An 18,187-nucleotide genomic window follows, 5' to 3' on the forward strand; every position below is an offset into this window, starting at 1 on the left:
CGGCACTCCCCGGGTCTTCTAGTTCACCCTTTTTCTGACGAGTCCACTCTCCGGACGATTCCCCCAAATGGACTCTTCATGCATCTCTCCATGTGTAAAGCAGCTTTTTGTGGTGTGACTTTTCTCTTTCTCGCTGTTTTCTTTATCACATTGTTCCTGGGCCGGGGCTCCGAGCCGCCCGCTGCCCGCCTCCGCCGCATGCTGCGACCCCGCCCCCCGTGACATGTTTTTTTATGCCATCAAGCTGAATATGACTGACAATGACCTAATGAACAAGGATCGGAACCCTGTCTTACTCCACCACACAGGGCTCCTTACACTGTGCTTACTTATATGTGTTCTCTCATGAGGGGTTTATTTCCAACACTATCAGACAGCCGTCTCCTGCTATCCATAAGGCTTTGAATGGGTTAGTGTTTTTCCTCACCAGAAATAGACTGCTGGATGTTTTTTAGTCTAGTTATATTCTGTACACTATGATAGTTTGTTGGTGCTTGAAATATTAGTGTCAAAGTTCAGCAACACAGCAACATATAAGCCACCACAGTATAACAAACTGAGAGACAAGTAATGCAACAATATTGTGTTTATTATTGAAAAGAACATTTTACTTGTTTAAAGCTCTATACTGAAGTATAGAGTTATCAGTGATAGGATATCAATATACCTACAAGAAAGACCAGTTAATACATTATTCAAATTTATACCAATAACCAATGCCAAAGATAAAGGATATAGACCTATTTCTGTAGCATGAGACTGATCAAACATACAGTCAAGATACATTACAAATTACTGGTGAATAAAATGTAAAAGTTGGAAACAAAGACGGACTGAGAATTGGAAAATATGTCTCCAATGAGAAATACAATGCTGGAAATAACAAATTTTTGTAAGATCAACATCCTATTTTACCTGAAATACTTTTCCCCACAACATGAAAAGTGACTGACTGTATACATAAACCTTACACATGACTGTATCATGGAAAGAAACAATACAGAAGCTCAGTGTCATTAGTCACAGGCCAGGTCCAATGCACAACTGACTATCAATTACTAATATGCCAATTCAAGTTGAAGTTAATTAAAACAAGTCCACAATGTTATGCAGGGCAAACTAAGTGAAACACAGAGAAGCAAGTATGTTATGGGCTCACTAGTTAAAAAGGAGAAGTAAAAAAGATTTGCATATAAAACATTTTTGAAGGATGTTAAGGATGGAAGGTTCAGGGAAGAATCATTAAGTTGTGTGAAAATCATTAAGTTGCATGAGAAGAGACATGAAGTTGCGTGAAAAGATAAGACACCATGTGGGGAAGGTATCACCAAGGCAAAGGTAGACTCGCAATACACATCTTGAAGCAGAGCATACCCCAAACATAATGACTTTTATTTACTGTAATACTACCAGTACTCCAAGTTTTTGTTTCTTTAAAAACTTGAAAGAAAAAAAAAGTCCCTTTACAAGTTATATTTCCTATCACAGCACAATGGGAATTTAACAGGACAGCTAGTACAGCTGTAATTATTGCTTGATGGGAAAACATCATTTTTAAATGAACCAAGCAGTTTCATTTAAAAAGAAAATCAAATTCTAGATAATCATAATATGTACTGCAGTTTAGTTTCCAAATCACAAAATTGTTTTAGGACTGTAAAGAGTCCTCAAAAGCACCTTTATAAACTGTTAAAGTACTTTTCATTTTAATAAAATTTCAATAAAGCTTCCTGAATACAAAGAAAAAAAACTGTTCTTGCCATGGTAACTTAAAATATTGTCAATTTTAATTCCTTAGCTGAGACAGAAACTCTGTTTCAGTCTTGGCCATCAGCACAGTCTGCACTTATATGCCAACTTAGTCAATGTTCTATTTCTTTTTATCCATAGTCTGGAACTGAAGACTAAAATGTTCTCAAAAGAATTCTGGGGTGGTGGGAGGGGTGCGGGGGGGATTGTGTACCAGGGAAGGAGTGTTTCTTTTACTTTTGAAAGAGAGGAACGAACTGGGGGTGGGAGGGAGGGAGGGATGGGCGGGGAGAGAAGTGCAGCAATGAATGAATGGAAATCCAAAATCTCTGTAAATGCTCATTAAAATTATTTAAAAAAAAAAATTCTGAAAAGTATGACTGCCTCTCAGTAGCCATCTCCCTAGATCTGCTCTCCCGTTTTTATTATACTGGTTAGTGCCATCACCCTCCACTTGTTTCCTCGTATAGGAACTGATGAGTCATCCTTGGTTCCTCACTGCTCCCTGTGCCATGTGTCCTTCTAGTCACTGGGCCCTGCTAATACCACCTCCAGTAGAGCTGGTGCCTGGGTAGTGAAAATCGTTAAGTGTACAGTCACAAATCAAAAGATTGGTGGGCTACATCTACTCAGCAGTGCCGCCAAAGAAAAGTCCTGGAAAACTATTTCTGAAAGGTCATATGAAAGCTGTATGGAGAGCAGGTCTATTCTGAAACACAAGCAGTCACTCAAAGTCAACAGGAATTCATTCTTCTCAAGACTTACATTAAAACCTCTACTGGTAAGTGGTGAGCGACAGGATAATATCCATATGCATACAAGGAAGTCCAGTGAATACCACTATCATTCAAATATATGCACCAACAACCAGAGCCAAAGAAGAGGAAATAGAAGATTTCTACCAACTTTTGCAGTCAGAAATTGATCAAACATGCAATCAAGATGCATTAATAATAATGGGCGACTGGAACGCAAAAGTTGGGAACAGGGAAGAAGGATCAGCAGCTGGAAAATACGGGCTCGGTGAGAGAAATGAGGCTGGAGATAGAATGATAGAGTTCTGCACATTCAATGATTTATTCATTACAAATACCTTCTATAAGAAACACAAAGGCAGGCTATACACATGGATCTCACCTGATGGCATGCATAGGAATCAAATAGATTACATTTGTGGAAAGACTTGGTGGAGAAGCTCAATACCAGCAGTGAAAACCAGGACAGGTGCTGATTGTGGGACAGACCACCAACTACTCATATGCAAGTTCAAGCTGAAGTAGAGGAAAATTAAATCAAGTCCATGGGAACCAAAATTTGATCTTAAGTCTATCCCACTCGATTTTCAAAACCATCTCAGGAACAGGTTTGAGGCCTTGAGCACCAATGGACATAGACCAAATGAGCTCTGGGAGGATATCAAGAAAATCGTACATGAAGAAAGCAAAAGATAATTACAAAGGCTGAAAAAGAAGAAAAGATCAAGATGGATGTCAGATGAGACTCTGAGTATTGCATTAGAGCGCCAAGAAGCCAAAGCTAAAGGAAGAAACTAAAAAATCAAAGAGCTAAACAGAAAATTTCAAAAGGCAGCCTGGATGACAAAGCAAGATACTATAATGAAATGTGCAGAGAGCTGGAGTCAGAAAATCAAAAAGGCCGAACTCGCTCAGCATTTCTTAAGCTGAAGGAGCTGAAAAACAAATTTAAGCCACAGGTGGCAATACTTAAGGATACTGTGGGTAGAATGTTAAATGATCCAGGAAGTATCAAGAGAAGATGGAAGGAATACACAGAATCACTGTATCAGAAGGAATGAGCTGACACAGAATTTCATGAAAAGACATATAAGCAAGAACCTATGGTGCTGAAGGAGGAAGTTCGAGTTGCTCTGAAGGAATTGGCAAAAAACAAGGCTCCAGGAGTTGACAGCATACCAACTGACATATTTCAACAAACAGACGCTGCCCTGGATGCGCTAAGTTGTGCCAAGAAATCTGGAGAACAGCCAGCTGGCCCACTGACTGGAGAAGATCGATATCTGTTCCCATTCCAAAGAAAGGTGACCCAACAGAGTGCGGAAATTATCGAACAATATCAATATCACATGCAAGCAAGATTCTGCCGAAAATTATCCAAAAATGTTTGGAACAATATGTCAACAGAGAACTGCCAGATGTGCAGGCTGGATTTAGAAGAGGTCGTCATACTAGGGACGTTATAGCTAATGGAGATGGATCTTGGCAGAAAGCAAAGAATACCAGAAGAATGTTCATCTGTGCTTCATTGACTATGCAAAAGCATTTGACTGTGTGAATCACAAGCAGCTATGGCTGACTGAGAAGAATGGGAATCCCAGAACATTTGATCGTACTAATGCGAAACCTATACTTGGACCAAGAGGCAGTCATCAGAACAGAGAAAGGCGACACTACGTGGTTCAAAATCAAGAAGGGGGTCTGTCAGGGATGTATTTTGTCTCCATACTTTTTCATTCTGTATGCAGAACATATCACCCGAGATGCTGGGCTATACGAGGAGGAATGTGGCATCAGGATTTGTGGAAGAGTCATCAACAGCCTGCGTTATGCAGATGATACAACCCTGCTTGCTTAAACTGAGGAGGACCTGAAGCACTTACTGCAGAAGATCAAGGACTGCAGCCTCCTATGTAGACTGAAGCTCAATATCAAGAAAACAAAGATTCTCACCACTGGGCCAATTGGAAGCATCAGTATGGATGGTGAAGAGATTAAGATAGTTAACAGTTTTAGTTTACTTGGCTCCACAATCAACACTCTTAGTAACAGCAGCCAGGAAATCAAGAAAAGAATTGCATTTGGAAAGTCAGCTGTGAGGGATCACTCAAGAGTACTGATGTGCAACGTCAGACTGGAGACTAAGGTGTGCCTGATCCAGGCTACAGTCTTCACAATTACGTGCTATGCATCAGAGAGTTGGACAGTGGATAGGGTTGATAGAAAGAGATTTGATGTCTTTGAGCTGTGGTGCTGGAGACGAGTGCTGAATATACCATGGACTGCTAGAAGAACAAACAGGTTTGTTCTGGAGAAGGTGAAGCCGGAATGCTCCTTGGAGTCAAGGATTCTGAAGCTTCGTCTGACATACTATGGGCATGTTGCAAGGAGGAACTGGTCCTTGGAGAGGGACATCATGTTTGGTAGAGTGGAAGGGCGATGAAGGAGAGGAAGACCTTCGATGAGATGGATCGATGCTGTGACTAGAGCAGTGGGAAGAAGTGCGTTTGAGTTGGCTAGGTTGGCACAGGATAGAATAGCATTTAGAGCTCTTGTACACAGGGTCGCTAAGAGTCACAAGTGACTTGACGGCACATAACAACAACAATTGGTAGTCATTAAAATAAGCTCAAATTATTTTTTAAATTAAACATGCAGAAAGACCACATTCAAGATACAATGAGAATGCACATCTGTTCCCAAATTCTACACTCTTCTAAAATATTCTATGAATATATTTACTTAGATCTATACAAGAACTTGCATATGCTTCTTTTTAAATCATAAATGGTAGTTTACAATAACTCACTTCTGTAATATTTTTGTTTTACTGATTTAAAAAAAATCCAAGATAACTCTTCTATTGTAGCAAAGGTGTTTAATCTTGTACGCCAGAGATGTGATCTGTCTCCATACCTTTTTAACCTGTACGCAGAATAGATTATCTGGGATGCTGGGCTGAATGAGAAGTGTGGTATCAGGATTGTTGGAAGACTCATCAACAATCTGCATTATGCAGATGATACAATCCTGTTTGCTGAAACTGAGGAGGACCTGAAGCGCTTGCTGTGAAGGGTCAAGGACTGCAGCCTTCAATATGGACTGAGGCTCAATATCAAGAAAACAAAGATTCTCACCACTGGACCAATTGGCAGCATCAGGATGGATGGTGAAGAGATTGAGATTGTTGACAGCTTTAGTTTGCTTGGCTCTACAATCAACACTCTTGGTGTTGAGCTTCAATCCGCATTGAAAACTACAATCCTTGACCCTCTGCAGCAAGCGCTTCAGGTCCTCCTCAGTTTCAGCAAGCAGGGTTGTGTCAACTGCACAGTGCAGACTGTTGATGAGTCTACCTCCAATCCTGATGTCACACTTATCCTCATAGAGACTAGCCTCCTGGATAATATGTCCACATATAGATTGAAAGATATGGAGATAGGACACATCCTTGATGCACACCCTTCCCAATTTTGAACCATGCAGTGTTTCCTTGAATAAAGATTTATGGCCTTGAAAAACCTATGAAGTAGTTCAAGGTTGTCCTCTAGGGTAGTAATAAGTTGAAATCAAATTGACAGTAATAAATGAGATACTGTAGTTGTTGCCCTAATTTTTAATCAATGGCACAAACTTGTATATTTCGTTTTCAGGTGCTGCTGAGTTGTATCCAATTTACAGCAACCCTATAGAACAATAGAACTGAATCAATACATTTTTTGTTGTAGTTCTCCACAACAAAATAAATGAAGTTTTGTGGTTGTTCATTGCCCTCAAGTCCCAGTAAACTCACAGTGACCTGCAAGAAGGTTTCCAAGAGCTATCTCCAAAGGCATAGAAGGAGAGTGCCCAGCTTTCTCTTATGGAGAGACAGGTGGATTTGAACCTCTCTGCCTTGAGGCTGAGAGTGCAACTCCTAATCCAACAGGCCACACACACACACACAAAAAAAAAACAACACCTTTATAAATAAAGTTTAGAAGGAGGGTGTGAAATTTAGTCTTCTACAGAGTAAACACCATAAGAATCTAAAATCATATCAATCTTTGTAATCTCAGAAAATACAGTGCCCAAAACCCATTACTGCATATGACATGAGCTCCTACAGCCAATGCTGCCTCTCAAGACTGCCTATAGAAGATGATGTAAAAGACAGGGAAATTCCAGGTTTTCAGTTTGAGAACTATATACTTTCTTTAAAATTTCCTTTTAACAAGTTACTCTCTCTAAACACTAATTTAAAAAAAATGGTTTTAAAATTACTGCTTTACTGGGTCTATTGTAAAAAAATAGATCAAGACTTGACTTCTAGAACCAAAATTCTTATTTTCTGACTCCCTGTCATTGCTGCTGAGTTGGAACTAACTAACAACTGAACCTCCAGAGGGTTTCTAAGGATGTAAATTGCACAGGAGGAGATTGCTCATTTTTCGCCTATGGAGCCACTGGTGGTTTTGAGCCAACAGAGATGTGCCACTTTTGGGTTAACAGCACAGTTCCCCACAGATTATGCAACCAATTTTTGGTTGACACTAATTTAGTTGTAAGATAAATTGCTGTAAACTATAATTAAAAAGTTTCTGCTGGCCTGGTACTTATGTCAACAAAAATTCCCTCATTTTGAAAAGGTGTTGATTTCAGTTAACTTTGAAGATTAATGGAAAGCATAAGACTAAGACTCAAAAAGCACACACACTATATTCTGGATGAGGATACTGTTTCCCACAGGGTGGTACTGTTAGCTGTTGTTCAGATTTTGCATACCCAACTAGCATAATTAAGAAAATGGATGGCAGGTTTTGGAGGTCAGGTTTTCTCCCTATGCATTTAATATAAGCAAAGAAAAGAACCTAAAGTGATCCAGAGATTTAGATTGAAGTATCAGTAACAAAAGTTGAGCTGGCGATAACGGCATGAATTAATGCTTAGCTTAATACAGGTATAGGAACACACACACAGTTACAATGAACATAATTTGTTTGCTCTGTCAATTGAGAGGGCTTCAAGAAATGACACCCCAGTAGCAATGAATTCAGTATCCATTGTCTTGGTTTCTAATGCCATTGTCTTGGTTTCTAACATCATTCTCCAATAAAAGTGATCAGGATTCCATAGAGAAATAACTGGCTATAGTAAAGACCCCATACATCTTAATAATACCAGAAAATAAGAAAGTATACAAAAGCAAAGGAACCAAATAAGAGAGCTCCCAACAGCCAAAACTGACACAATTTAAGGTACAACACAAGTTGCATTAGACTATAACTCAAAGCATAAAAATTATTTTAAAGTTCATATTGATACAAATATAAAAATAAATAGGATGATGTAAAAGGTGCAGGGGCCATGTGAGGAAGGCCAAGTCTGACTTCTACTACATCCACAAAGGTGAACTGGCCCTATCAATAACATACATAGTACCAAACAAATAGCTACAAGGTCAGACATAGTCGTCCATGCTTCTGCACTTACTTCTACTAATAACCAAGTCGGATGTGTGTTGCAACCTGACTCACAGACTTTAATCACAGTGGTAGAGGTTATTAGGGAAAGAGGCTGTGAAGAACAGGGGAAGACAAAGGATACATCACACAATGAAAATGCAGGTTCTGTTCAACCACACAAATGCAAGAATCCTCTAGTTTCCTCAATTGTCCAGCAAGCTCTGTCTCACAGCAATCATAAATCAGCTCTTATGTCAATCATCGAACAAGTAAAACCTTTAATTCTGGCTCCAACTTCAGGGCTCCATCAAGCTATGCCTTGCCAGTCTCTCCACAGTCAGGACAGCTCTCCCTCTTATGTTGGCCCACAGCTATTGATGCAGAAGACGCCAATCAACCGTAAACTCTGTGTCTGCAGCCGTAGAAGAAGCTAGAGCAATGGCTAGAAAAGCCATTTTCAAAAGTTCTAATACCACGGATGAGAAGAGACAAATCTTTCACACAGAAGAAATTAAAATAATTTATATAGATACTTCACCTATAGGACAAAGAGTCTAACTCCCAACTCCTTACAGACTAAACAACTTCTTTCAAAAGTATACTTCATCAGATAATCAAGTAGAGCATTAATAATCATAAATCCAATTGATGATATGCACTCAAACATGATGTGATGAAAATGGCAGTTTACGCTCTTCCAAAAAACATAAATCCAATCTAATCATGAGAAAAAATTAACACAAATTCTAATAATGGGGTGGTGGTTGTTGTTGTTATGTGCCATCAAATCACTTGTAACTCATAGCAACCCTACGTACAAGAGTCCTAAACCCTGCTCTACCCTGTGCCAACCTCGCTGTCTCTGGCACACTGACTCCCCACCACTCCAATCACAGAATCGATCCATCTCATTGAGGCGCTTCCTCTCCTGCGTCGTCCCTCCACTCTCCCAAACATGATGTCCCTCTCCAAGGACCGGTCCCTCCTTACAACATGCCCAAAGTTTGTCAGATGCTTCAGAATCCTTGACTCCAAAGAACATTCTGGTTTTACCCTCTCCAGGACAAACCTGTTTGTTCTCCTGGCAGTCCATGGTATATTCTCCAGCACCACAGCTCAAAGGCATCAATTCTCTATCAACCCTATTCACTGTCCAACTCTCCGATGCATAGCATGTAATTGCAAAGACTATAGCCTGGATCAGGCCCACCTTAGTCTCCAGCCTGACGTCGTTGCACTTCAGTACTCTTGAAAGGTCCCTCACAGCTGACTTTCCAATGCAACTAGTCCCCTGATTTCCTGGCTGCTGTTACCAAGAATGCTGACTCCCCCACCAGTACTATTACCAAAATAAGAAAAGTCTGAGAAACTGATAAAGCCAGGAGGAACCCAGCCAAACATGAAAATCAAATGTAATCTGATATCCTAGATGGCATCCCACATCACAAAAGAGGTATTAAATACAATAAACCAGGAATATATGAAGAAAGCATAGACTTTGGTAACTAATAATGTATAAATATTATTTCACTAATTATAACAAATGTGTCACACTATTGTAAGATGTTAATATTTAACTAGATACAGGGCTAGCTCAAGCAGGGTAGTCTGTTACAAGTTGTGCTAACTAAAAGATCAGCAGTTTGAATCCACCAACTGCTCTGAGGAAGACGGAGGAGGAAAAGATGAAGGGTCTCTGTGTCAGAATCGACTAAACAGCACTGGGTATGTAAAGTGTAGAAAAGAATTTTTTTTATTATCTTCACAATTTTACCATAAATCTGAGACTGTTCTGAAAAACAATGTTTTAAAAATTTCTCTCTTCTCTTAAGGCTAAATGAAATCAACAATGTCTTTTATTTCTCAACTTGTGTTACTGATACTTCAATCTAAATCACTGGTTAGTCCTTATTCTGTTTGAGAATTGAGATTTTGGTCTCAATTGGCATAGGACAGAGCAGGATTTAGGGATGTTGTACACAGGGTCGCTATGAGTTGCAAGTGACTCAATGGCATACAACAACAACAACATAATATAAACTGGGCCTAAGGAGAAGAGATCTTAATCAAAGTACTAGTAGGAATAAGAACAAAGAACTTTAATACAGTGCACGAAATTCTACCAGAGAAGCAACACTCACACTAGTCTTTACATGAACTCAGTGGTTTCAAAACAGCTCCCAAACATGAGGTGATGTGATCTGAGGTGAGCACATCTAGCAGAGAACAAAATGCCATGTAAGGCCACTGGGAGCCCACCCTTCATCTCTGTCCCCTTTTCAACATGAGAACCAGGAGACCTGAAGCAAGGAGCCTATGAAACAGAAGTCAAACAATAGAAAGCCAGTCCTTTTGAGCTCTCATAGTTCATATCTGTATCAGCAGTTTGTATCTGTATCAATATCACCCCTGATGATGAATCCCATGGTCTTCCCATGGAACCTGGGGAAATATTCAGATCTAGTAGCAACAGAAAGTATACACTAATTTGAACTTGGTTCTTTAACTTGTCTCCTTCCCAAAGAATAAAATTAACTTTAAAAGCAAATTAGAATCAGAATAATGGGAAATACAGATGTTGACCTGTACTATTTGAACCACTTACATTAATTACATCACAAACAAAAAAGTCAAACGTCCTTTCCTTACAATACTGATTTTTTTCACCTCTCCCAGTATGTCTTTAAATAATCTTGAGAACTAAATAAATAAATAAGAAAAGTTATCTCAGGAACTCTGCAGTATCAGTGCTGAGAATGGGACCCTGCAGATTATTGCATTTTCCACTAACAGATAGTTAAGGAACTCCCACCCTGTGAAACCAAACACATTAAAGTCTTTCAGCCACGTTGACTCAGAGTCTGGGTTCCAGGACTGAGCTTCCCATACTAAACATAATGAGACCCATGCCTTCACCTCTTGGCTATAAATTCAGCCATTACTCAGCCAGTCCCAGGGTCAGTCCTGCCTAATGGGCCCTTCAAGAGCAGAGAATTGAGCAAGGAACACTCAGATTTTCAATGCACTTTCAGTCTATTTGGAGTTCAGTCATTCTTGCGATAGAGAATATTGACAGTGACTCCAAAACAGGAGAAAATTATCCTGAGCATCATTACGTACAAACAAAAGCGGCCTATTAGCACTCTAAATGTTCCTGTTTACCTTCTGAGAGATGTTATGTTTATAAGGCATAATGCTCAGAGATTTAATCAATGGGAGCTCATTTCTGAGCCAGGGTTCACTGGCTAACTCTATAGAAAAGGATAAATATCAAAATCAACCAACTCTCTTTATTTAATTATAACAAAATTCTGTGCATTTTACATGATGTGACATAAACAAATCAAACAGGGGATTAGGTAATAAACCACTATGGTACAGGTGAGGATCAGGGATACACAGAATAAAGGGCTCAGCTAAGTACACAGGAGCACAAGCTATGTCTGAAAGCAAAGGATAGAAATAGAAGTTAGTGAAAGGCCATGAGGAAAGGCAGCTGAGGCCTGATCTAGTCTGAGCACATCCAAGCACAGACAACTGCTAACCCACTTGGTGAAGTGCCATGCAACAAGGGCACCAGCAGGGTGCCTGTTTGGCATAGAGGCATCATGCACAGCCATACATGTCTTGAATCCAAGATTAGTTCAGCACCCTGTTCAGATGCGAACCGCCTATGGCAAAAAAGTCAAAGCGAACCATTACCTAATTCATTTGCCACTGTAATTTCAGTTAGACTTTTGACAGAGTCAGATACAATATCAGAAATCAAGAAGTTGTAAAAACAGTATTAGAAAATTCAAGGTTTGAAGTAAGCAGAAAAGGAGTACTTGAAACCTAGATCATCATGTCTCCAGGACCGAAGAAAAGGTGACCCCATCAGCTGGTAGCCCTCCCCACTATTGCGGACAGGTTTACTTCCACAGACACTTTGCGTCAGTACTTAGCAAGTAACTTCACAGAACAATTAGCTCAAAGAAACCTCCTTCCAGAAAGAAATGTCTCAATGTACATTAGTTTGATGTGAGTTTGAGTATTAAGAAAAAATACATAAATCAGTTGCATAATGAATCCTAACTGGTGAACATCAGAAGTTTCAAAAGGTATGGAGGAGGAAACTCAGCAGATTTAAGGGAACTTTTATCTTCCTTTCCCAACTATACCATTATATATAGTGTATTCTAAGAGCTAAACCAGTAAAAGGAATACAAATACCTGATCGAGCAATGCCACTGTCCCTATCTTCATTTTGTCCTCTGCTTGGCATATCAACTGGTGTGCTGTGTGCTAAAAGGCAGAAGGAAATAATATTATTGGGCTTTTTAAAAAATGAAGAAGCTTTAAAAATACTAGTAATGTTTTTATATTTCAAAATAGGCTACCAAAAACAAAACAAAAAAAGCCCAAACAAACAAAAAACCAAGGCTGCCGCCATCAAGTCAATTCTGACTCATAGCAGCCATCCAGGACTGAACAGAACTGCCCCATAACATTTCCATGGCTGTGGTTAGAGAGGCAGACTGTCACAGTTTTCTCCTGCAGAACAGCTGGTGGGTTCAAACCACCAATCCATCAGTTGGCAACAGAGTGTTCTAACCAGCAAGCCACAGAGTAGAATACTGCTAGTTTATTTATTCAGATGTTAGCTAGAAAGTAAAATTATATACACCAAAAGTGATGATGAGAGCAAGCAAAAAATATAAGAACCAATTATCTTATCGCTTAATTATCTTATTGTAGTATATAAACTTTTTTGAGCGATAGTCACATTTAAAATAATTGAGTAACAAACAATTCATGCAGTTAATAAACATTCTCAGGAAGATGTACATAACCATTTTCTCATTATTAATAAGTAGTATTTGAATAGCACAGTTTTGATAATGATTATGATTAGTGTCAATAGTAACTACAGGCAACTTAGAGAACTATTTCAGAACTATTTCACATATTTAAAAAATGTTTCTCCACTTATAACCCACTCTCTTGGCAGATAGAAAACATTTATATTCTTTTCAAATATTTCTTCCTTAAGTCCTTTGCCATATACACCCATACAAAGTATTACTGTAGTTTTTGGAAATATTCATAAAATGGCAGGAATTTTAGGAAATACTCTGAAATACTAAAGACTTCTAGAAACGCTTCACATTTGTCTAAATTATGTATTCTTTGCCTTGAAGGGGAATGAGATGTTGTTCTCGTACATTCTACAACATACTCCGAAATCTAAGGCCCTGCCTAATTATTGCACTTGCCAGCTATTTTTGAAGTATATTTGTTTTCACCATTTTAAAAAATATAAACATGTTATCCTCACTCTAAGTAGGTGGGAGGGTGTCAGTATCATTAAGGTGTCAGTTAACTATGGTGCTTGGCATATACCAGACTATTAAAAAAAAAAAAAAAAAAGAACAGAGTGAAGAATACCATTCGCCATAAAAACAAGCATTCACAGGTTAGTAACAGAAGTTCCTCACACTTGTTAATCATGCCAAGACAACTACAGACATTTCAACAGCCACAGCTAGCAAGGCCTGTTAAATCTCAGAATTTACCTATTTGAAGTACTTTTGTGATTATACCTGAAAAAAAGAATCCTAGAAACTCTCTTTAAGCTACTTAAATGGTAGCGAGAGAAAGGAAAGAGAAAAAGAAAGAAGTTTTCCATGCTCTCATTAGAGTGATTTGTGAAGAAATGCTGTGCAGGTAAGGATGCAAGTGAATAAATGAATACACACAGTATCACGGCAGAGGGGATCAGCTCATAACAGCAAGAGACCCAGAAAAATCAGAAAACATAATCCTCTTAGAAACACTAAGGGCTCATTTCAGATCAAAATCAGCTTATACACAGACATTAGCAAAGACATTTACAATGGTGGTTCACTGGTGGAATTTTCAAAACACCATAAAGTTGGCTGCATTTGAAACTAATATCTTATCAAAAGAGCCCCTTGGATTTCTTGAGAGGTACCAAATAGGATTTTATTCTAAGAACTTGCACAGGATTTATTAATGCATGTGTGGGTCACACTGTACTCAGCATTCCACACAAACCTGCAAAGAAAGAAGCACTTCGGGTGAGCCGGAGGGGTCCTCCTTCAGCTACCCCCAGCAGCAGTTTGCTGCTACATGCCTGTAGCAGACCTAGAGATAGAAACACACAGAGGAGGGCAAACACAGTACACACAAAAAATAAACACAGATTAAAGATAATGCAAAAAACGAAACACAAAAAACTCAAATAAAGCAACACACACATCCATAATAGCGGTACTCAAAAAGAAAGAATTTGTGTATCTGATTTTACCTAGGTTACTTCCAATACGGCCAGGACCCAAATTATTCTGATTTGTGTTCAGTTTCCCCAAGTTAGGATCTTGGTTAATGTACTCAAAGCTGTCTTGCAAGCTAAAGGCAAAGAGGGGAAGAGAGAAAGAAAGGGGGTAGGAAGTCAAGAAACAAATAAAAGTATTTTTAATAAATTTTTGAGGACAGTCAATTGGTCAAAAAAAATTTTTTTTAAATAAGCTGTCACATCTACCATAGGGAATTAAACTGATAAATTTAGGAGAATTACTAAGAGAAAAATAAAAACTCTCTGGAGGTAGTCCAATCTATACAATTAAACAACTGTATTCTTAGAAATTTCAAGTCATTTAAAATGAAACACCAAACTTTACATTTTGATTTGATGACTGACACCAAGGACGCAGCTATTAATTTTGAGGATACCATTGAGCTGTGGTGTTGGAGAAGAGTATTGAGGGTACCATGGACTGCTAGGAAAACAAACAGACTCATCCTGGAAAGAGCTAAACTGGGCTGCTCCTTGGAGGCAAGGATTCTGAGGCTCCGTCTAACATACTTTGGACATGTTGTGAGGAGGGACCGGTCCTTGGAGAGGGACATCATGCTTGGGAGCGTGGAGAGACAGCGCAGGAGGGGAAGGCCCTCTATGAGGTGGATTGATTCAGAGACTGGGATAATTGGGATGGGAGTGTCAGAGACAGTGTGATTGGCACAGGACAAAGCGGAGTTTAGGGCTGTTGTACATAGGGTCGCTATGAGTCGCAGGCGACTCGACGGCACATTAACAACAACAACAACTACTCTTCCCACTTCCCTAAACTTTTCCTTTTTACTGTATTTCAATTAACATCCTAGCACTTTTATGTAGCTGCTGAGGTTCTGTATTATAAGTATTAGAATATACTCAATAGTACACAACAACTCCTAAGTCAGAGGAGTCCCTGTGTGTACAAATGATTAATGTGCTGGGCTGCTAACCAGAAGACTGGAGGTTCAAGTCCAACCAGAGGTGCCTCAGAAGAAAGCCTTAGCCATCTGCCTAACACATCAGCTGAAAACTCTATGGAGCAGAGTTCCACTTGGACACATACAGGGTCACCATGAATTGACTCCACAGTGTTTAGTTATAAAAAAAAGGACAACTTTTAAAACACCTTTGTCACTGTGGATGCCTACTACTTGTTTCTAAAGCCCTTCTCTCTATATTCCTCTTCCCTCTTGAAAGAAAGGTTCATCTTTCCAAAAACTGACAGTTAAAATAACTGAGGAAAGCAGCAGCAAATTCCCATACTTACTTATTAGTACTCCCACAGAAGCTCCCCATTCTAGCAGAGAAGACCTTACTAATCATCAGTTGTGGGGGAGAACTGGAAAACCAAAAAAGAGAAAACCATTTTTTCATTAAGCAGTCAACATTAGCACCAACTTTTCATAATTAGTATAAAAGTAAGTAAAAAACCTACCGTATATAGTGTATCTTTAAGGTGGAGCCTTGATAACTCATTGCCACTGAGCCAAACATCATCTCTCCTAGCATGTTGACATCAGAAGCTGGCCTTGCATACTACCATATACAAATGAAAAACCCCAAAAATCAGAGTTAGCACAAAGCATGACATCAACGTAATAAAAAAAAAAGGAGTCTTTTGATCTCTCTTTATTGGACAATTACAACTCTCTCTCAAAGTTGCCACTGGTCATTTTAAAATCTTAATCTAGAATAATGATTGCCTACTTCCCCCCGAAATATTAGAAATATTCATGTTTTAATTTTATAATAGTGTCTTCACACAGGATTCAAATGGTTAGTAGAGTTCATTCTTAATCTTATTATAAAAAAAATATTATAACTATCTCCATTTACAAACTCTAAGCAGAAAGATTAAAATATGAAGTTAACAGGGTATTAATTCTTCTCTTGGAGCTAAGAACATATCCTAAAAGCAAAACGGTTCAGTATTATTGACTATATAATTAACTCACTGTCATTCCCACTGCTGCCATATTAGAACCAGCTTCTATCTGATTCTTCAGTAGGTTTTCTGAGGCTGTAAAGCACATTCAGAGATCGCTTATGTGTCTCCCTTGGAGCTGCTGATGGATTAGAACCACCAGAGGCTCTGCCTCTGAGTTAGCAGCATAACTCCAATGGCCAGTGGACCATGCCACCAGAGCTCCCGTATATAATTAGTGTTGCTCAAAAATGACAACTGTTGTAGTCATGGTTTTGTGAAGATACTAGAGAAAACAGATGTCCTGACATCCCTTTTAAGGCTTACAAAAGTCGTTTTCAAGCATTTCAACCCTATAGCTTCAGAGAGGAGGAGGTTTGTTGACTTGGGAGTTTAAGAACTCAACTACTAACTAAAAGCTTGGTGGTTCAAATCCACAAGCCACCATGCAGAGAAAGATGTGTCAATCTACTTGTGTAAATATTACTGTTGTTGTGTACTGTCGAGTTGGAACTGGCCCATAGCTGATCCCTCTAGTGGATTTCCAGAGGCAGTTAATCACATGGGAGGAGACTGCCCATCTTTCTCCAGCAGAGCAGCTAGTGGATTTGAACTGCCTGTCTTCAGGGTTGTAGCACAGCTTCTTACCACTAGGCTACCCGAGCTCCCTTTACACCAGAGTAGTAAAGACTGCTACTAACCCATATTATCTTAAAGACAATGTTCCCATTCTCTGAGGCTTTACCTGTGGCAGGATATCTAATCTATTTACAAAGGATCTTTATCATTAAAAACAAATATATGCAAGATGTACTATAATAACTTATACTTAAAGACTTGAAATACAGTATTATAGAAAAATCTTTACAGTTGACCTCCAGAAACAGATACGACAGAGGAAAAAAAGGTTATCACAAAAAAAAATCAGACCTGTTCACTCTCATAGGACCACTTTCTAATAAAGAGAATGGCATGTACTTTTAACCCATTATGGTCCTATGGACCTATCACTATAAAATTCTTACTTCTATATATCCAGTTTTTAACTGCCCTGATGGCCTTTCACTCAATTATGGATTTATTTATTTTACGCTTTAGTTCCTGATCTAACAATGTATGGATGTATCCTGTTCTGTGATCCAGCAGAGCAGTCACTTATACTCTGTGAATAACAACACACATTTCCAGAGTGTGGGCCTTCTCTATCCCTCAATAAATATCACCCGATTTTATTGAAAAAAAAAAATATTGCCCTGGATACCTTTTTATTTGCCACTGGATACCAATATTACTCTGTCCTAAAGAGTCACTGTGAGTTGAAATCAACTTATTTTAACAGTAAACTGCTTCTGATTGTCCTCACTCCATTTATTCTCGGAAAAGATACACTGTGCTGTTTCCATTTTCTCCCTTCACATTGTCTTGTTTGCCCACTGTAATCCTACATTACATCCCATGACCCACTTCAAAGTGTACTAGTGCATCAGAGTGCACAAAAGCATCTCAGATTACCTGCTAAATCCAGCAGAAGCCTGCAGTTTGTGTTACTGAATTTCTCTCACTAACAAGGTTAGTTACCCTCCTAATGGAACAACTGTGTCACAGGTGTGCCAAATGCCATAATGGCTACCCATAGTGGGCAGTGTTTGGTGGAGCTCCTAGACTGATGCAGGAGTGGCATCTCCCTAAATCACATGCCTCTGGAAAATCCATTAACTTGGAGAAACAATGATAGTTAGAGAAAGGCTTCAGGCCTTTTGTTCATAGGGTCGTTATGAGTCATGCTCGACTCAACGGCAATCAACAACAGCAACAATCTCCTGAGTTTAATTGTTCCTTTTAGAGGAACGACCACATTCATGCATACTATTAATGCTTGCATTTTTTTCAACTGTCCTTATGATTTCTGGTTTTTATTTATATAAAAATGTCCTCAAATCTTTGTATTTAAGTCCAAACCTCCCCACTAAACTGC

General features: G+C 39.0%; 1 protein-coding gene across 1 annotated transcript in view; it reads right to left on the reverse strand.

The window, feature by feature from the left end:
• Nucleotides 1–18,187, reverse strand: part of FNIP2 (folliculin interacting protein 2) — a 163,599-nt gene that overhangs the window by 52,469 nt on the left and 92,943 nt on the right. Inside the window, exons 4-7 of the mRNA XM_006892778.1 lie at nt 15,724–15,824; nt 15,556–15,627; nt 14,259–14,359; nt 12,161–12,232 (exon numbers count right to left, since the gene is read on the reverse strand). Coding sequence (XP_006892840.1) covers nt 12,161–12,232; nt 14,259–14,359; nt 15,556–15,627; nt 15,724–15,824 — 346 coding nt within the window. The remainder of the gene's footprint in view (nt 1–12,160; nt 12,233–14,258; nt 14,360–15,555; nt 15,628–15,723; nt 15,825–18,187) is intronic.

This window comes from Elephantulus edwardii, unplaced genomic scaffold (genome assembly GCF_000299155.1).
Source record: "Elephantulus edwardii isolate Elephantulus edwardi_28Jun2011 unplaced genomic scaffold, EleEdw1.0 scaffold00119, whole genome shotgun sequence".
Taxonomy (NCBI): domain Eukaryota; kingdom Metazoa; phylum Chordata; class Mammalia; order Macroscelidea; family Macroscelididae; genus Elephantulus; species Elephantulus edwardii.